Source organism: Mizuhopecten yessoensis, unplaced genomic scaffold (assembly GCF_002113885.1).
Source record: "Mizuhopecten yessoensis strain PY_sf001 unplaced genomic scaffold, ASM211388v2 scaffold716249, whole genome shotgun sequence".
NCBI classification, from domain to species: domain Eukaryota; kingdom Metazoa; phylum Mollusca; class Bivalvia; order Pectinida; family Pectinidae; genus Mizuhopecten; species Mizuhopecten yessoensis.
Genome location: NW_018480022.1, coordinates 278924 through 299954, shown reverse-complemented (window position 1 = coordinate 299954; position 21031 = coordinate 278924). Strand labels below are relative to the sequence as shown.

Genomic DNA, 21031 nt, shown 5'->3' with positions numbered 1-21031 from the left:
CAAACTTTGTTGGCTCCATCTGTTGAAACTACCAGCAAAATATTATTATAAGATTCTATGCTTTTTGGTTCTTCTTCAGAAGTCGCTTGACATATTTTTCCCTGTGATCTTGTAAGTAGGTCAATGTCATTTTCCTTCTCAAATTGGTTAGCTCTATTCCAAAAAGCTACCAGCCAAATCTTATGAATCCATTCCTTTTAGTTCTCAAGAACAAATCCATTAAAATGTTTTTGACCTCTGTGACTTCCAAAGTAGGCTGAGGTCATTTTCATTTGCAAACTTTGGTGAGCTCTATACCGGGAAGTCACCAGCCAAATATTATAATTTTATGCCTTTTAATTCTTAAGAAGAAGCTGCAGTTTGAATTGTTTGACATATTCGAACGCTGTGACCTTGAAAGTAGGTCAAGGTCATTTTCATTCTCAAACTTTGGTAGGCTCCATCCAAGAAAGCCATCAGCCAAATATGAAGTTTCTATACCTTTTAGTTCTTTAGAAGAAGACGTTTGAAGTTTTTGACATATTTGACCCCTGTGACCTTGAAATTAGGTCAAGGTCATTTTCATTCTCAAACTTTGTTGGGCTCTATCCCAGGAAGCCATCAGCCAAAATATGAAGATTCTAAACCTTTTAGTTCTTTAGAAGAAGACGTTTGAAGTTTTTGACATATTTGACAACTGTGACCTTGAAAACAGGTCAAGGCCATTTTCGTTCTCAAACTTTGTAGGGCTCCTACCAACGAAGCTTTCAGCCAAATATCATGAATCTAGGCCTGTCCGTTCTTCAGAAGAAGTTGTTTAAAGGAAAAGTAAACAGACGGACAGACGGACGACGGACGCCGCGCCACGGCATAAGCTCACTTGGCACTTCGTGCCAGGTGAGCTAACAAGAGCTAACAAGAGCATAACATAGTAAATGGGTTTAATTTCAATTCCATCTAAAATGAAAATTGGATTTTCATACTTAGAATATTTTGAGATGCAACTTTTTTTCATTTTTTTCTTTATTTGTTATTCAGGACACATATTAAATGTATGTGATTACCAAAGTCAGTGTTCTAAAAATAAACAAGAGGCCCAATGGGCCTGCATCGCTCACCTGTTATTAATCTAACACTTGTAATCTTAAGATTTCATAAGAACCTATTAAAAGATTTAAACATATGACGCCTCTGACCTTGATTGTTGAACAAGGACATTAGGTTGAAAGTGGATCAAGGTCAATCATTTGAACTAACATGGTAGTCCTTCATCCCAGCATGCTACAGGCCCAATTTCAGTACCCTGGCCCTTTTGCTTATTGAAAAGAAGTCGCTTGAAGATTTTACGACATTTGACCCTGTGACCTTAAAAGTTGGTCAAGGTCATTCATTTGAACAAACTTGGTAGTCCTTCATCCCAGAATGCTACAGGCCTAATTTCAGTACCCTTGCCTTTTTGGTTATTGAGAAGAAGTTGTTTGAAGATTTTACGACATTTGACCCCTGTGACCTTGAAAGTGGGTCAAGGTCATTCATTTGAACAAACTTGGTAGTCCTTCATCCCAGAATGCTACAGGCCTAATTTCAGTACCCTGGCCCTTTTTGTTATTGAGAAGAAGTTGTTAGAAGATTTTACGACATTTGACCCCTGTGACCTTGAAAGTGGGCCAAGGTCATTCATTTGAACAAACTTGGTAGCCCTTGATCCCAGCATGCTACAGGCCCAATATCAGTACCCTGGGCATTTTTGTTATTGAGAAAAAGTTGTTTGAAGATTTTAAAGACATCTGACCCCAATGACCTTGAAAGTTGGTCAAGGTCATTCATTTGAACAAACTTGGTAGCCTTTCATCCCAGCATGCTACAGGCCCAATATCAGTTCCCTGGGCATTTTTGTTATTGAGAAATATTTTTTTGAAGATTTTAAAGACATCTGACACTAGTGACCTTGAAAGTGGGTCAAGGTCATTCATTTGAACAAACTTTGTAGCCCTTCATCCCAGCATGCTACAGGCCTAATATCAGTACCCTGGGCCTTTTGGTTATTGAGAAGAAGTTGTTTGAAGATTTTAAGACATCTGACCCCAGTGACCTTGAAAGTGGCTCAAGGTCATTCATTTGAACAAACTTGGCAGCCCTTGATCCCAGCATGCTACTGGCCAAATATCATCTTCCTAGGCCTTTTGGGTATTGAGAAGAAGTTGTTTAAAGCAAAAAGTTGACGCCGGACAGACGGACGACGGACGGACGGACGAGGGATGCCGCACCATAACATAAGCTCACTTGCCCTTCGGGCAGGTGAGCTAAAAAGATTGTAAATACAAATGTTTTTATAACAATGTTGCAAAATATCAAGGATAAATTACTTTTATTTTGCTTAACACACTGAACTTCTATACAACATATAATGAAAAGAAGAAAATGCTTATTATTTTCACTAGTTTTTAAAGCTGTGACGTGAAGCATTATCAATAGATTGTAGCATGTCTATACAGCTTTCCAGACTGTTGAAGGATAAGGATCAAGAATATAAACATAGTTACTGTGGCCAGTCAAGAATCCTGGTCTGTGATTGGTCAGTTTAAATTCACACTGATGCACAGGAAGTTGTGAGATATAGAGGTCAATTCCCTAGCCCTGAGTGGTTGCATTGTGTGACATATTATGAAGAATGTGAATTTCTGACAAAATTATGGTTGTAAGCAGAGGAGAAAATACCAGTACACTTTAATAGCACTTCTACAGGTTATTATGAACAAACTAATACTGTTTTTTATGTTCATTTAGTGTGATACATCCAGTATAATAATGTAACGTGCAACCCACTATTCGTACCTTAACGTGAGTAGGTCTCTGTATTAACAAAGATATCAACATTGAACAAAGGCTAGACTAGTGCAATATATACAGATGATGGGATAAAACCCCTAAGAACTGAAAACATGCAAACTTCTGTACAGGGAACCTTCTAACTAACGTCTGCCTAACCAATGGTATTTATGGCTTGCATTTGAGCCTCATTTGTGCTACGGTCAGTCCATTTTCTGTACAGGACATCACCCTTTACCACAAGGGTATTCCACTGACCAAAGAGTGCCTTTGCAAATGCACTACAAGAACCTATACGTGCACGAGATGGTTGCTCTCTCTAAAGTAAAGGACATCTGACAAGTCTCGATCTTGCTGTTGTAGCTCAGCGAGTGACAGTGAAGGTTTGCTATCCTCAGTTGGCTCAGCACCATGTATCTTGTGTACAAAGGCTTGGTTACCTTGACAGCTTCCATGTTTACAAGGGAGCCTACTTAAAGCATCAGCATTACAATAAAATCGCCCCGGCCTATGCTGTACTTCCATCTCATATGTGGAGAGTACTTCTAACCATCGTGCCAATTGTCCTTCTGGTTCTTTCATAGTTGTCAGCCATCTAAGAGAGTTATGGTCAGTCCTCAAGAGAAACCTTTTCCCGCACAAGTAGTTCCGGAAATATTTGGTGAAGTAGACAAAGGCCAGTAACTCCTTTCTAGTTACACAGTACGATTTTTCTCCCTTGGTCAGTGTCCTACTGGCGAACCAACAGGCTTTTCTATACCACCTTGCTTTTGAGACAGAACAGTGCCAATTGCGAGATTGCTGGCATCAGTGTCTTAAATGAATGGCTCGTTGACCATTCTGTCTTTTAGATATTCAAAAGTATCCTGACATTCTTTGCTCCATACAAAGGTCCTGCCTCTTTCTGTCAGTCGGTGAAGGGGCTTTGCTATGGCTGCAAATGACTCTATGAACCTGCGATAGTACCCACCGATACCAAGAAATGACTACGTCGGTTGCATTCCTCGGCACTGCCCAATCCTTCACCGCTTGTATTTTCTTGGGGTCCATGGCACAACCATCTTCAGAGATGATATGTCCCAGAAACTCCACCTGCTTTGCAAATAAGCAGCATTTCTTGGCTTTTAACTTTAGCCCTGCGCAAAGTAGTTTGTCAAAGACTCAATGTGAGAGATTGACAACCATTTCCTCAAACGCCTTTTCCATGACTATTATATTGTCTAGCTATATATATACGTAGATCAGACATGTTTCCCAGTGAAGCCGGGCAAGCATGGTCTCCATAACACACTCAAATGTAGCAGATGCATTGCACAAACCATCTCCTGAAGGTAGTGACTCAGTGTCACTAATTGTGGAGACGTTCGTAACTTTGCTACACTTTACTGTTGTTCCAGCATATAGGGTTTGGGGTTCTAAAGACGAATTCATGAAGCGAACAGGTATGTGTCTGTTCCCTGCTGCTAGGGTCTTCCACACAATTCCCCTATCTGATTTAAGAAAGGATTCAGTTGGTTCAACAATGCTTAAACCACAAAGAGTAACTGTCCCACTTGGCACGTTTACAATATATTACAGTATTTGTGTTGGTTACGGAGATATCCAAGTGCTGGACGTCTTATCTGTGTGTGGCCAGTGATCTGGGGAGCTAATGCTTTCACTTCCTATACACATTCACAACAAAGTGTCTACACGATACAGATGCTTTTTATTTACACACATGGGTACATGTGCATATGCATATGTACATATGTCTAAAACATTTCATTTACAGCAGTACTAGAGATTATTAGGTCAGGTATAGTTGTTTGAAAAATCAACAGTTTGGTTCTAGTATATTTGTTTGTGAAACAAGTAAAACAATTTACTGCTTATTATGTATAGCTGTATTGTAAACAAATCAGCTAAAATAAGTATAGAAGTATAGCTAGAATATGTTGTAATTTACATACATAGAGTGCAAGTATAACTGGGTAGTGGCCTGGTTCAAAGCATCGTTAGTTTAAGCATAATACATGTAACTAATTTTTGACATTTTTCATTATTGAAATCAAACAGAGAAATGTAGATGTAATTGTTAACTTCAGACACCAATCATAAAGGTCCTGGGATACTACATGTGTATGCAACACAATTGAGAAATTATAGTATCACTCAGAGGCAGTATGTTAAAGCTGCTCACTGTTGTATGAGCCAGATCCTGCACCCAGGGTCACTGAGGTTTCAAAAGGGGATTAGTTACTGACAGCTCTATAAAGATTGCTATCAAGAACTGGAAGTCTATCATTCATTTTGAAATTTAAGTCTTTTTGTGGATATATATATATTATTACCCAAATAATTTATTATAAAATAGTTATGTATAACGTTAAGTTAAGTTTAGTTTGTCAGGACAATGAGTTGATCATTCCTAGACCGAGTTTCAGTTAAATAGGCCTATTAGAACTTGATCTTAATTTTTTTTGTTTTTTTTCCAAAATGGCAGCCATGACGCTCATATTGGATTTTTGATCGACCCGATCTACCAAGTTTCAGTTAAATTGGCCCAGTAGGACTTGACTTTAAGTTTGAAATAGTTTTTCAAAATGACGGCCTTGGCGGCCATATTGGATTAATGTTCGACCCGAAAAATAACAACACTTGGTCAGTGAGTTGTCAGTAACATTCCAATGAAGTATCAATGAAATCCTTATGACAGTATTTCAGCTAAAGTTGAAAATGTAAAATATTAATGGATGTTGGACGACGCATGACGCACGACGACGGACAAAGACAGATAGCAATAGGTCACTTGAGCTAAAGCTCAGGTGACCTAAAAATCTGTACAGATTTCGACTTAGGTCCGACTAAATTAATTCGTACAAAATGGCTCAGGAAGTGAGTCCCTAGGGGTGGGGCCAAAAGCCATAGTCAATTCTGATATGGGAGGGAGGGGTGTCTCAATAATGTCCAAGTTCAAAATTCTTTTTGGCCCCATCCCTCCAACCCAGAAGTCAGCCCTTCAACTGCTACAATTTTGAATCCTCAGCCACACCAAAAATGGCTGATGTCCTTCACTTTGTTGCAGAGAAGAAATAGCAGGTAAAGTAATATGGCCAAATTACTCTTTTTATCTCTGTCCCTCAGTCCTCCCAGGTGTCATCCCCTCCATTTGTATATTTCTAAATCCTTACCAGATGAGAATGCTCCAAACCAAACCAAATATCATCAATATTCATCTGTTATTCCCAGAGAAGAAAGAACTTAAGCAATATGGCTTATTTACCCTTTCTTGGCCCCGCCCCTCAGATCCCTGGGGGGTCAGCCCCTCCATTTGTACATTATTGAATCATTACTACCCGAGAATGCTTCCAACCAAATAAGGTTGATATCCTTCTATTAGTTCCAAATATGGTTGATATTCTTTTCCTCGTTCAAGAGTAGAAGCCTCTCAAATTGATATGGCCAAATCAGCCCCTCAATTTGTTCAGTTTTGAAACCTCATCACCAAGGGATGCTTTCATTTAAATTTGGTCAAATTCCAATCAGTGGTTTAGAAGAGGAAGTCGTTTGAAGAAAATGTTGACTGACCAACATGACGGACGGCGGATGCCACGGTATGGCAAAAGCTTACCTTGGTTCTTCGGACCAGGTGAGCTAATAACCCTGTACATAAGGTGTCAATTATATACCTGTGACCTCTCCCTATTACCTGACAGGTGTAAATGACTTTTAACCTTTCTATAATGAGCCACACTTTTGTAAATGGCGACAATAATACATACATTTTCTACATTCTCACAATCATGTAAGCTTTCTTTAGTACATGATATCAAGACAACTTCTTTTCTTTTCTTTTTACTATTACCAGTAGATCAATATTTCCAAATAGAATAATCCGGCACAAATTTCTTTGACAATTAAACATATTGGGGAAAACAGGCCTTTATCTCTAATGCATCTTTCTGTCACTGCTTAACTACCTGTGCCTAACTCTCCTCCCTCCTCCATCCACCTCTGTCTCTCTGCCAGCAGACCATCACTGTCAAGGTCAACTGTCCGGGTAGGGTAATTCACACCGTCCCCTACACTGTAAACAAATTGAACAATAATGAATTTCAATGCACCACAATATTGACTGTTTAAGTAAACATTGAGTAACATATTCTACACCGTTATCAACATTAGTTTATTATAAAGTGTCCATGTAAATAAGGAAGGTAATGCTCACGTAATATGCTTGGCTCTTTCAAGATTTGGTGAAAAGCTGACCAACAACTTTCGTGAAGAAGTTTCCTAAAATTTGATCAGCTGGTGGGAACGATGTGTGACTTCCATTTGATTTAACTAATGATTATGTATATAGTTATGGATGTATATTCTGGAGAAGATTGTTTTTTACTTGGTTAATTGAGGAGTCAAGAAGAAATGATTTGACAATCAACATCAAGGAAGTGTTTTTTCTTTAATAGTTAAAAAAGATTGATCGATTGTTTAAGGCAAATACTTATAATTTAGTAAACAAGAGGCCCATGGGCCTTAACGGTCACCTGAGTCTATAGTATTTATTTTTGTTGTTGAAATATGTACCAATTTGAGTAAAAAATAGTATAATGTTAACTTAACTTTGTCAGGACCATGAGCTGATCATTCCTAGACCAATTTTAAGTGAGATCGGCCTATTAGAACTTAGTAGCAAAATAGCGGCCATGGCAGCCAAATTGTATTTCTGATTGACCCGAAAAATAACAACACTTTGTCAGGACCATGATTCGATCATTCCTACAAAGTTTCAGTTCAATCGGCCAAGTAGATCTTTACTTTAAGTTTGAAATAGTTTACCAAAATGGCAGCTGTGGTGGCCATATTGGATTTCTGATCGACCTGAAAAATAACAACACTTTGTCAGGACCATGAGTCAATCATTCCTACAAAGTTTCAGTTCAATCGGCCTAGCAGAACTTGACTTTAAGTTTGAAATATGTTTTCAAAATGGTGGCCGTGGCGGCCATATTGGATTTATGATTGACCTGAAAAATAACAACACTTTGTCAGGACCATGAGTCGATCATTCCTACAAACTTTAAGTTCAATCGGTCCAGCAGAACTTGACTTTAAGTTTGAAATAGGTTTTCAAAATGGCGGCCGTGGTGGCCATATTGGATTTCTGATCGACCCAAAAAATAACAACACTTTGTCAGGACCATGAGGCGATCATTCCTACCAACTTTCAGTTCAATCGGTCCAGCAGAACTTGACTTTAAGTTTGAAATAGGTTTTCAAAATGGTGGCCGTGGCGGCCATATTGGATTTCTGATCGACCCGAAAAATAACAACACTTTGTCAGGACCATGAGGCGATCATTCCTACCAACTTTCAGTTCAATCGGTCCAGCAGAACTTGACTTTAAGTTTGAAATAGGTTTTCAAAATGGCGGCCGTGGCGGCCATATTGGATTTCTGATCGACCCGAAAAATAACAACACTTTGTCAGGACCATGAGGCGATCATTCCTACCAACTTTCAGTTCAATCGGCCCAGCAGAACTTGACTTTAAGTTTGAAATGTAAAATGTTAACGGACGACGGACGACGGACGACGACGGACGAAAACGGATAGCAATAGGTCACTTGAGCTAAAGCTCAGGTGACCTAAAAATGTAAATGAAAGTGTTTCCTCATCATGAAATACGGATGAAGTATAAAATGCTAGTCACCATGCATACAGACCGAAGGAATAAATTTCATGCAAGAAGTACGCAATGAATTTACCAGTAAAAATGTTCAATGCAAAACATGCATAGGCCTAGTTAAGCTATTTAAGTATATAGTAATTTTCAAAAGTTAAGAATCAGGCACATGCCACCTAGTTCAATGTTTAAATAAAAATCTCAACAGTTCTTTAAACACTGTGTAAAAATCATTGATAAATGGATTTATAAATATTTTGAAACTGAAATAAACAAGCAAATTCGTGGAATTTATATCCCAGGCTTTCAGGACATATTGTAAGTAAACATTATTGAGGTAAGGTTTAAACATGTGAGTAGCGTGCTGTTCGAGACATAATATACAGTTTGAAACTTGAAGATAAAACCGTGAGCCTTATCTAATATTTGCTAGAGTTATTAAGTGGAAACTGCAGATAATGACTCTGCCAAATGCCTAAGTGGTTGTCAAACTTGGCCGAGCCCTTTATGCGTTGAACCCTGTTACTAAGTTTGAAGACAATCGGATAATATCTGCAAGAGTTAATGAACAGAAACGGCAGAAAATTATGTTTTTCGTTATTGAAGGGGCCATAACTCCGCTAAATAAAATCCGCTGAAAGTGGTCAGTGAACTTGGTCGATCCCTTAAGACATTTAACCCAGGTACCAAGTTTAAAGAAAATCAGTTAACATTTGTTGCAGTTATTGCACGGAAACGGCAGGTAATAATGTTTTTTGTTATTCTAGGGGCCATAACTCCGCCAAATAAAGTCCGTTGAAAGTGGTCATCGAACTTGGTCGAGCCTTTAAGGCATTTAATTATATAACCCTGTTATCAAGTTTGAGGAAAATTGGTTAACATTTGTTGCAGTTATTGCACAGAAACGGCAGATAATGACGTTTTTCGTTATTCAAGGATCCATAACTCCGCCAAATAAAGTCCGCTGAAAGTGGTCATTGAACTTGGCAGAGTCCCTAAGGCATTTAACCCTGTTACCAAGTTTGAAGAAAATCGGTTAACATTTGTTGCAGTTATTGCATGGAAACGAAGTGTGACAGACAGACTGACAGACTGACAGATGGACAAACCCAAATTATATCCCCCTCTTTCACCGAAACGGGGGATATAATTTGGGTTTGTCCATCTGTAAACAAAAGTCTGTAAAGAAATTATTAAATGATTTTTAACTAGGAATTTAACTGATATGCTATAAAAATTGAATCATCTTTAAAAATCCTTCCTGCTAGCCAAACATGAAGACATTTAATTTTCCCTCATCAACAAAGCATTTGTGTTTCTTTGTATAGATTTAATTACAGTGAATTTGTCTTTCTAAATCAAGACTGGTAAAAACAGGTAATCAAATGCTTTTGCATACAATTAGCCTAAAGGACAAGTTTTCAAAAATGTCATCATAACTTATTACAGTTATTGCAAAATTAAAATGTACAAGAAAACATATATTGATCAAAATATTGCTTTCTCCACAAAAAAAGCAAAAATATAAATACAAATTTATAAATCTGATGTCATCGATGTGTTCTTGATGGCCTCAGTTTCTGACCATTTCTTTCTCCTTGGTTAAATGCACCTATTTAATATCTGGCACATTTCAATCTGTTACAAACTTTATGTTATTTTGTAAAAAATACACTTAAACTTTCAAATTAAATGAAATGAAAATGCTAGTAGCCCTTGAATACTTTTTAGAGAAGAGTGTCCCTTCCATTCCCACACCCAGGAAAAAAATAGTGAAAGATCAGGTTAGCTCTGTAGGTTAATCATTTGATAAGAATAATAACTTGAAAACAAGTAATTCTTTTCAGACACCAGGTACCAAAGCACCAATATTTTTGCATTCTATCCATCAAACTGAAAAAACTACTGATATAAATAAAGAGAAAAAGCAAGGTTGAAAGCATAGGATATGAAGCTACCTGGTAAATAAAAAACATTGTTGCACTGAATAACAAGAGGCCAATGGGCCTTAACGGTCTTACAGTATTTATTTTTGTTGTTGAAATATGTACCAATTTGAGTAAAAAATTGTTAAGTATAACGTTAACTTAAGTTTGTCAGGACCGTGAGCTGATCATTCCTAGACCGATTTTCAGTTCAATCTGCCCAGCAGAACTTGACTAAGTTTGAAATGGGTATTTCAAAATAGCGGCCATGGCAGCCAAATTATATTTCTGATCGACCCGAAAAATAACAAATCTTCGTCAGGGGTCGAACAAACCTCATTTATTAAAGAAATGATTCCCCTCTCCTAGTAATGCTTGACAGACTGAATTTGGTTGAAATCCTCTCTGGCTTAAGTTAAGCAGGAGAGGTGTTTTAAAACATATTTAGCTAAGTTTCCCTTCAGGGCCCCGCCACCCTGGCCTCTGGGGTCGAACAAACCTCATTTATTTTAGAAATGATTGCCCGTCCCTACTGATGCTTCAGTCTAAATTTGGTTGAAATCCTCTCTGGTGTTTAGGAGAAGATGTGTTTTAAAGCAAATTTAGCTAAGTTCCCCTTCAGGGCCCTGCCCCCCTGGCCAGTCAGGGGTCAAACCAACCTCATTTAATTAAGAAATGATTGCCCTCCCCTAGTGATGCTTCAGACCAAATTTGGTTGAAATCCTCTCTGGTGTTTAGGAGTAGATGTGTATTAAAGCAAATTTAGCTAAGTTCCCCTTCAGGGCCCCGACCCCTGGCCTCAGGGGTCGAACCAACCTCATTTAATTAAGAAATGATTGCCCTCCCCTAGTGATGCTTCAGACTAAATTTGGTTGAAATCCTCTCTGGTGTTTAGGAATAGATGTGTTTTAAAGCAAATTTAGCTTTCCCTTCAGGTGCAGTATACATTTTGTATATAGATCGGGGTCAAAGTTCCTCTTTAATGTCAACAGTAAAGATCTACCCAGAACAATGTGTGAGATCTATTGTTGACATAAAGGGTAACAACGTGTCTGGGTATAACACACAAATTTAACATGATAATACTACTACTGAGAAATCAACCAACACCTCGAATTTTTCTAATATTTTTGTTAGAATAGGGTATACTAATAGCAACTACAATTTGTTTGCACTGAAATCACCACGTATCATTTCTGAATTTGTGCATTTCCGTAGTTCTAAGTTAGCACAGTTCATATTATACTATGTCTCCTACCATAATTGAATCAAGTCAAAAATACCATGTAATAAAACAAATTGCAACAAAACATGCAGAGTGTCAAAAATATTAAAAATTATCATATCAATATCTTGAAAAGTCATTTCTTTAACTTAAAAAAAAAAACCCATTAAAAACGTAAAATAACCTGGTACTAATAATTTTGTAATCTAGTATAAGATTACAAATATTTTCATTTTATTTGAATTATAAACCCAAATGAAGATGTTTTAATTTGACAAATACATGTACACCAATCATGTTAACTTTATTACACAAACAAAAACAAACTTTTAATGTAATGAGAAAAGAAAATACAAAATTGCAAACATGCATGTAAAAGCTTAAGTAAGAATGTTCAATCAATGCTTTGGTAACTGCTAACAACTGTTGTAAATACATGACATGTACAAATGATATTATATAAAAACAAAACCTTAAACTTTATTACAAGATTGAATGTTGATTCTCCAATGTTTTCATAATCCCCACCACCCTCTGTATTCCTAAAGCTTTGTGCTGGTAAATCTAGAGTTAAGTCCCCTCTTACGAAAAACATAAGGTTAAAAATATTACCTTTTTCTTGGATTTATGCAGGCTTTGAAGTTCTTTGTCAATGCTAACTAGATTATAATATCAGATAACTTTGTCTGTCCCTACATGTACTTCAAAAACAAACAAATCTTATCCAATTGGTCAAATCCTTTTGAATGTGATAAGATAAATAAAAGCAGCCTGTATCCAGTATCCATGCATTGCATTCCTGTGTGAAGTGCTACATAATGTCAAGGAAAGGGTGTGAAAAATCCCATTAGAAATGCTAAACAAGAGGTCAATTGGACCTGTATCGCTCACCTGTTTCTTTTGTTACATGCAACTGACATATAGGTAACTTAAGACCAAATATGGTAACTAGAACACAAGACATTCTAACATCTCTTAAACGGTTCTGAAGATATTGTTGTTTGAAACTTGAAATTTTAATTTTAAAGCTTTTAACCCATATTGACCTTTGACTCCCGACTTGCACTTAAAGTTGACCTTTGACCTCATTACTTTAATAAGAAAACAATTCAAACAGCTGATCTACATAACATACCCAAGTATCATGACTCTAGTCCAAATGGTTCTTAGGATATTGTAGTTTGAAGTTTTTAACATATTTGACCCCTGTGACCTTGATGAAATTTTAATGAGGAGAGTTTATAGCACTTCATCCCAGGTACCTACTGGCCAAATATCATGACCATGAGCCTTATGGAATTTGAGAAGAAGATTGTTAAAGCCTTTGACCCATGTTGACCTTTGACCCCAACTTGCACTTAAAGTTGATCTTTCACCTCATTACTGTTTAGAGAAAAAGATTTGCACTGCTGGTTTACATAACATACCCAAGTATCATGACTCTAGTCCAAATGGTTCTCAGGATATTGTTGTTTGAAGTTTTTTTAATAAATTTGACCCCAGTGACCTTGAAAGTAGGTCAAGGTCATTTTAATGAGGAAACATAATAGCACTTATCCCAGGTACGTACTGGCCAAATATCATGACCCTGGGCCTAATGGAACTTGAGAAAAAGATTGTTAAAGCTTTTAACCAAAGTTGACATTTGACCCCCGACTAGATCATGACTCTAGTCCAAATGGTTATCAGGATATTGTTGTTTGAAGTTTTTTTAACAAATTTGACCCCAGTGACCTTGAAAGTAGGTCAAGGTCATTTTAATGAGGAAACATAATAGCACTTATCCCAGGTACGTACTGGCCAAATATCATGACCCTGGGCCTAATGGAACTTGAGAAAAAGATTGTTAAAGCTTTTAACCAAAGTTGACATTTGACCCCCGACTAGCATTTAAAGTTGACCTTTGATCTCATAACTGTAACTGAGAAAAATATTCAAACTGCTGGTCTACAAAACATACCCCAGTATCATGACTCTAGTTCAAATGGTTCTTAGGATATTGTTGTTTGAAATTTTTAACATATTTAACCGCTGTGACCTTGAAAGTAGGTCAAGGTCATTTTAATAAGGAAACTTTAACTCATTCACCCCTGATGACACATTTGAATTCAATGGTTGGAATAGTTCATTATGAAATTTCAGGGGTGAATGAGTTAAAGCACTCCATTCCAGGTACCAACTGGCCAAATATCATGACCCTAGCTAGGTCCTACAGTTCTTCAGAAGAAGTCATCAAAAGAAAAAGTTGACAGCCGGACGTCGGAAGCTGGACGAAGGACGCCTTAATTAGGGCCAGGTGAGCTAAAAATGGACAATTAACTATCTGACAAAATAAATCATATATTAGATTTTACCATTTTTTAGTTGATATGTATTTTTAGGCATGAAGTATTACTACTGTACCTTAGAGATTAAAACGTTTTGGTGCAAATTCTAAAACCAGATCCAGTCCATGCATCCATGATCAGCTTCCTTATTGTCCGACAGCACAAGAGTGTTAATCCTATATAGTTTATATAGTACTGAAGTGAATGATACGGGCATGAATTGAGATGAGGGATGAGTTAGTGTTATACAATAATGGCTGACTATATATTACGCAAAACCTGATATCATACTCCACTATGCTACACAACTGTTTTCACTTGTCAAGATCTAATAGGCCAAGAGGTGGGAGCATAAACGAAGGTGGTGACATTTATTCAACCTCCAAAGACAAATAATTGGACTTTATTTTTGAACAAGCATTCAGTGAAAAACTCAAGTGGATGTGACCCACAAACTCTCTTAGATCTCAACAACAGAAAAAAAAGTGTATACATGTAGGTTAAAGAGACACAGTACAATATCTAACTTTCGTTCAATTGATTTGCAGATGCAAAATGTTAGTCTTAGTCATCGTGGATACGCCAGGGGTTACTCACTTTCTCTCTCGGCACCCCTGGAATATTTCATAGTAAAATTGAGGGCACACGGCTAGCTATTTGATCGGTGTCAGGTGAAAAACCCTGACCAAACACTTGGCTGATACTTTTCTTTTGAAGATTAGAGAGAAGTGACACCAGACTTCAAAGCCAGTCAATCTTTTGATGTACATCAAAGTATTAAACTAGTCTTCTCATATCACCCAGAAGGTGGCGCATTCATAGACATATTCCAGGGTAGCAGATCTCGAGAGCGAAAGAGACCCCTGGAGCATCTAGGATGTGTCTGGGTCAGAGACAAGAAAGCTATAATAATGCAAATATATATGGCACAATGCTATTATATGAAGGTGAACACAGAGCTAACCTTGGAGTTTTACCCATTGTTTGGTAGGTATTAGCTTGCTTCGTGCGAGTAGGAAAGGACACCCCGTCTCTTTGACTGTTATTCATGGTAACCAAAAAACAAAATAAACAGAAGTCTTTTGTTATGTTTATTTAATGCATTGCATACTTAACTCATTCACCACTGAAAGTTCATAATAAACTATTCCAACCTTTTAATTGGAAGAGTTCAAATGTGTCTTCAGGGGTGAATGAGTTAAACACATCCATATTTTATATGATATTCACATTTTTTGATAATTTCTTGCATATTTCTATTAGGGCCATGTATCATGACTAAAAAGCAAATCACGAAAGATATTGGGCCGTTGTATTGTATCAAGATAAATTGCTTTCTTCTGAATATTTACTGTAATAAATAAATACCTGTGGAAGTCAAAAACATTTTCCAATACATATGGTACCGGTAGCTTATTTAAAGCAAAGTAGAAGAAATTACAGATTATATTCCTTTTAGGGTTTGACATTACACAAAGAATTTTAATTTTGAACTTTTCAGAAACAATAATCAGATATCAGTATGCAGTGCTATATCTAAATCATCTTTGGACTGTGACAAACATGTTCATTATGCAGAGTTTTATATTTGTTCTGTGCCATATTATGTATTTGCACTTTCAATCAGAAATTATTGAACAGCAATATATATAACAATACAAAAGTCCTTATGTGATCATGTATTCACAACTAAAATATTGTGATATCCATAAATTATGTATTATTATATTCAAAAAAAGACTTCTCATCACCTTTTTTAAATTTGATACTCATCTTAGGGAAAGACCACTCATAACAACATCATATTGAAGTTAAAATGTTAATATATCCGCAACACATATTCACATTCTTGCCAACTTTTTGAAATATCCATGGGGGAGAGATTACGCATGCTCAGAATAAAAAGCATAAATAAAATGTGTGTATCTACACCGTAGGGAAAAGCAACACTTTTAAATGGCATCTTTTGCTATTCTTTCAGATGAAATCAATAGATGTTAGAATATAGGAATAGTTTAGCAAATTAACTGGTTGAAAATGCTCAATTTTAGGGTCCCAAATCGAAAGTCTCCCTCCAAAATCGTGAGAGTTGGCAAGTATGACAATGACTGACACAGTCAGAAGTAATGATCTGATAAAAAGTATAAACACAATGTTTAAAAGCTACTTTATCATTGACTACTGGGCCAATTATTTCAAAATTGAATTTCGAATGATGCAGTTAAATGGTTCAAATTGTATTTTTATTTCTTATTTAGGAATAAGCATGAATAAAACAAGAGGCCCATGGGCCTTAACGGTCACCTGATATATTTATACAGAGAGTTGATTTTGTTTTTAACACGAACAGAAATATTATTCAAAGTGACAAAAAAACAATACAAGAGGCCCATATGGGCCTTAACGGTCACCTGAGTCCTACAGTTTTTATTTTTGTTGTTGAAATATGTACCAATTTGAGTAATTAATAGTTAAGTATAACGTTAAATTAACTTTGTCAGGACCATGAGCTGATCATTCCTAGCGAATTTTCAGTTAGATCGGCCTATTAGAACTTGTTTTGTTTTTTTGTCACTTTGAATAATATTTCTGTTCGTGTTAAAAACAAGATCAACTCTCTGTACAAATATATTGTTTTTAAGTTTGAAATAGGTATTTACAAAATAGCGGCCATGGCAGCCAAATTGTATTTCTGATCGACCCAAAAAATAACAACACTTTGTCAGGACAATGATTCGATCATTCCTACAAAGTTTTAGTTCAATCGGCCAAGTAGAACTTGACTTTAAGTTTGGAATAGTTTTTCAAAATGGCAGCTGTGGCGCCATATTGGATTTCTGATCGACCCGAAAAATAACAACACTTTGTCAGGACCATGAGTCAATCATTCCTACCAACTTTCAGTTCAATCACCCCAGCAGAACTTGAGCTAAAGCTCAGATGACCTAAAAACCACCTTATTCAATATATAGCATACAGATTTAAGACTAAAAAGTATTTGAAACTAGCAGCTCTGATACTAAACAAGGAAAATGAAGAAATTTTAGCAGACTGACTCCTTTGGGCCCCACCCTACAGCCCTTGGGGGTAGGGCTGGCTCAATTTTCAAAGTATCAAACTGTCAACTCAGGGTTATAAATCAAATCAAGTTATTAACATGTGATATTTAAAGTATCATTTGCCATTATAAACCATAATGAATTTTGGGATCAGTCAGGGCTCATATGTGCATACCATCAAACTGCTATCCAATACTGATAATGCTAAACCAAATTGAATTACTTCCAATGGAAATTAAACAAATGTTTGTCCAAAATGTGATTTCCCTTTATAAACTATAGTAAAGTTTACCCCCTCCCCAGGGGGAAACGTGAGACCCAAGGGTCATGAAATTCACAATTTTGGTAAAGCACCTTAAGACCCTTCCATCTATGAAGAGTATTTGATTCTACCATATCTAGGTCTCGAGAAGAAGATTTTTGAAATTTCAGTCAATTCAACCCTTTTTGGCACCACCCATCAGCCCCAGGGGGTCAGTCAGGGGTCATATGTGCATACCATCAAACTGCTACCCAATACTGATAATGCAAACCGAAATTGAATTACGTCCAATGAAAATTAAACAAATGTTGGTCCAAAATGTGATTTCCAAATATATAAACTATAGTAAAGTTTACCCCCTCCCCAGGGGGAAACATGAGACCCAAGGGTCATAAAATTCACAATTTTGGTAGAGCACATTTAAAGACCCTTCCATCTATGAGGAGTATTTGATTTTACCATATCTGGGTCTTGAGAAGAAGATTTTTGAAATTTTAGTCAATTTGACCCTTTTTGGCCCCGCGCCTCAGGCCCCTGGGGGCTGGGGACCAAATCGGCCACACATTTTGTTGACCTTTGGCCATGGAAGGTTTCTGCAAAATTTCATTGAAATTGGTTCAGGGGTTTTGGAGAAGAAGTCGAAAATGTAAATTGTTTACGGACGCACGACGGACGCCAGCGGACAAGGTCGCAAAAGGTCACTTGAGACTTTGTCTCAGGTAACCTAATAAATCCAGAAACTGAATTAAATGTTTTTAAACTTTATGAAAATCCATCTTCATTTGATATTGTCTATACATGGAAATGGGCATTACATTAAGAAGAAACAGAAATACTTATCATAAGCATAGGCATAAAGCAAGCCTAGGTTTGACAGTTACAACACATTTCCCTGGCAGCTTACTGAGTTGGGTAGTAGGTACTGCTAATCATATCAAATTGGCTTTTCTGTACATAACTTAATAAATCTCACTGCTATTTTACTAATTGCATGGTAAAATCTAAAGGGATCCTATAAAATAACTCAGGTCTCTGCAAAATTGACAACTTCATTGTTTTGTGTTGTTTTTTAAGGTGTTCACCTCTGACAATATTTCATAAATAGAACGACTTTCATCTAGCAGCTATCATTACTGTTAATATGAAGCACCTGTTGCCTGAATAACGTTAGTTATTCATAAATTCTGATAGAAACATGTGCAAAGTCTAGCAAACCAGACAAGTTTACTTACGTTGAAAATATAGGTAAAAACCATTCCTTCTTCGATTCCCCAAAGACTTCAACAAAGTTACCATATTTTCCCATACTGAAGCCATTTTTATCTGGACCACTCTGAAAAATAGGTGATCTAAACGCCTCTGAAACAAAATAAGATTATACATGTTATCAATGACTTGGTTTACCAGTATATATGTTGATCAAAACTAATGTAGTTATATATAGGTAAAACAAGGTCTAGTGGAGAACAGCATAGCTCACTATTCGAAGAATGATGAAAAGAGTTGGTAAGTAAAAAAAGTGGGAAAAAAATGAAAAAAAAATATACTGTACTGTATACATGTTTTTGCCTTCTGTACAGAAAAGGTTAGATCAACATCATTCAGGAACCTTTAGCAAAGTACTATCAGTGAGTGATTGCTATTACTTTCAGTACGTTTCATCACTTGCTCAAAATATTTAACCCAGAGACTTGTGTAAAAGTACGAAAACATCCCTGAAACTTTAACCAATGTAACCAAGAGACTTGTGTAAAAAGTACGAAAACATCCCTGAAACTTTAACCAATGTTACCCAGAGACTTGTGTATATTGATATTGACACTGATGCCAGATTAACTACAAACCCCTCATTCCCCCTTTTTCAAATAAGTGGGTAAAAATTAGTAAATTTCATGAAATATTTTTAGCTTTTTTTGGTCAAGATTAGGATTTAAGACTTTATCCGAGTAATTTTCTGACCAAAATCTATGGATAGACAAGAAAATAAGTCAGTCAGGCTCTGATAGATTTGCATGCCCTCCAGACTGGTATCCAAAGCGAGTTTGTAGATACATACCCAAAGTAGATCTGTTACTGGCTGTGAGGTAACAGTGGTATCCAAATAGGGAGATCAGACTGATTCCAAACATGATGGACACAAAGAAAAGGAACAGCACATGGAATTTCCCCATATCTCTATTACCATGACCCTGTAAAAAAACCCAGAGCAATCAACATTTCAGGTATCAGTCCAAAAAGCGACCATGCACAACTAGAGATCAAGGGGAACCTTCATATCAAATTTGAGAGTACTTTCTGAGAAATAGCGTTAACACAAATTGTTTAAGGACAGACGACGGACGGACGGACAACTAAACGAATGACCACCGATGACATGCGACTTGAATAACCAACCATCTGTTGAGGATGGGCTAAAAAAACGTAATTATTATGTAGTATTATCGATAATTAATTTGCTATATGCATTCCAACAAGATTTCAAAATGAATTTTCTCAAAGTCCTCTAAAGGTGAAAGACGATCGTTTTAATTATAAGAACATCAATATGTTTTTCTCTCTCTCCAGTTTGATAAAAACAAGAGGCCCAGAGGGATTGTATCGCTCACCTGGATATTTAAGCAAATGCAAAAAGTTTTCAATGAAAGTAGTACGGCAAATAAGGTCTTAGGGATAGGGTCAATTCCCTGGGCAAATCCTGCTAGCATGTGTATTCATGCTCAGCAATTGTACACTTATATATATTTATTTTATAATAGGGCCGAGACCTTAAAGCTTTCCATGTTATCATATGACCAAGGAACAAGTCCCTAGGGGTGTGCATGGCCAGAAACCAGGGTCAATTTCAAGAACATTATTGTATTTGTGCCTAACAATTATATACATGTACATGGTTATGGGAAGGGGACCTCAACCATTTAAAAGCTATAACCAAGCAACTTAGTCACCATAGTTGGGGCAAGACCCAGGATGTCATTCTGGTAGAATATGTTTTTTTCTCTTTACACATAGCAATTGTAAATATGGTTATGGATTTCCAAATAAAAAAACAACAACTTTGGCCCTGCCCGTCAAAATTTGAGGTCCCACCAACTGATATTTATGCATGCAACCAAATTTAATTAATATTTATCCCTTGGAAGCCCCATCACATGAGAATGCATATGCTTCCAGTCAAATGTTTTGGTTGATATCTATCACTTTAAGGTTCAGAGAAGAGTCTCTTGTAGCAGTAGGGACAGATTACGTCCTTTAGGCCGTGCCCCTCATCCCCCAGGGGGGGTTAGCTCCTCCATTTGTACAATTTTAAACGCCAACCAACTAAGGATTCTTCCAGCCAAATATGGTTGAAATCTGTCTCTTAGTTTCAGAGAAGTCGCTGACTCTTTGCCATAAAGCAANCCCCCCCCCAAGAGGGTTAGCCCCTCTATTTGTACAGTTTTTGAATCCCCATTACCCGAGAATGATTCCGACCAAATATTGTTGATCTACAACTCTTAGTTTCAGAGAAGTTACTAAAATAAAAGCAATGACATTAAATTTGGTCAAATTCTAATCAGCAAGTATGAAGAAGAAGTTGTAAGAAGAAATTGTTGACGGACAGACAATACACGGATGCCACGGTATGGCATAAGCTCACCTTGGTCCTTCGGATCAGGTGAGCTCAAAAAGTCTTGTCAAAAATTTCAAATTAATTAAATATTTATAGCATAATAACAGACTTAAATCTTAGTGAATATTCTATAACATTACTTTGTATT

General features: G+C 36.8%; 1 protein-coding gene across 6 annotated transcripts in view; it reads right to left on the bottom strand.

The window, feature by feature from the left end:
• The window catches only part of LOC110442320 (palmitoyltransferase ZDHHC15-like), a 37930-nt gene that overhangs the window by 7385 nt on the left and 9514 nt on the right, over positions 1-21031 (bottom strand). For 5 of the 6 annotated variants that reach the window (XR_002462002.1, XM_021485868.1, XM_021485870.1 and 2 more), the window contains exons 8-11: positions 19330-19462; positions 18506-18632; positions 14917-14991; positions 6771-6877 (exon numbers count right to left, since the gene is read on the bottom strand). Coding sequence is in view for 5 of the 6 variants with exons in the window: in XM_021485868.1 (XP_021341543.1) it covers positions 6771-6877; positions 14917-14991; positions 18506-18632; positions 19330-19462 (442 nt within the window). In the remaining variant the exon portion in view is untranslated. The remainder of the gene's footprint in view (positions 1-6770; positions 6878-14916; positions 14992-18505; positions 18633-19329; positions 19463-21031) is intronic. The other variant, XM_021485871.1, reaches the window with a different exon arrangement.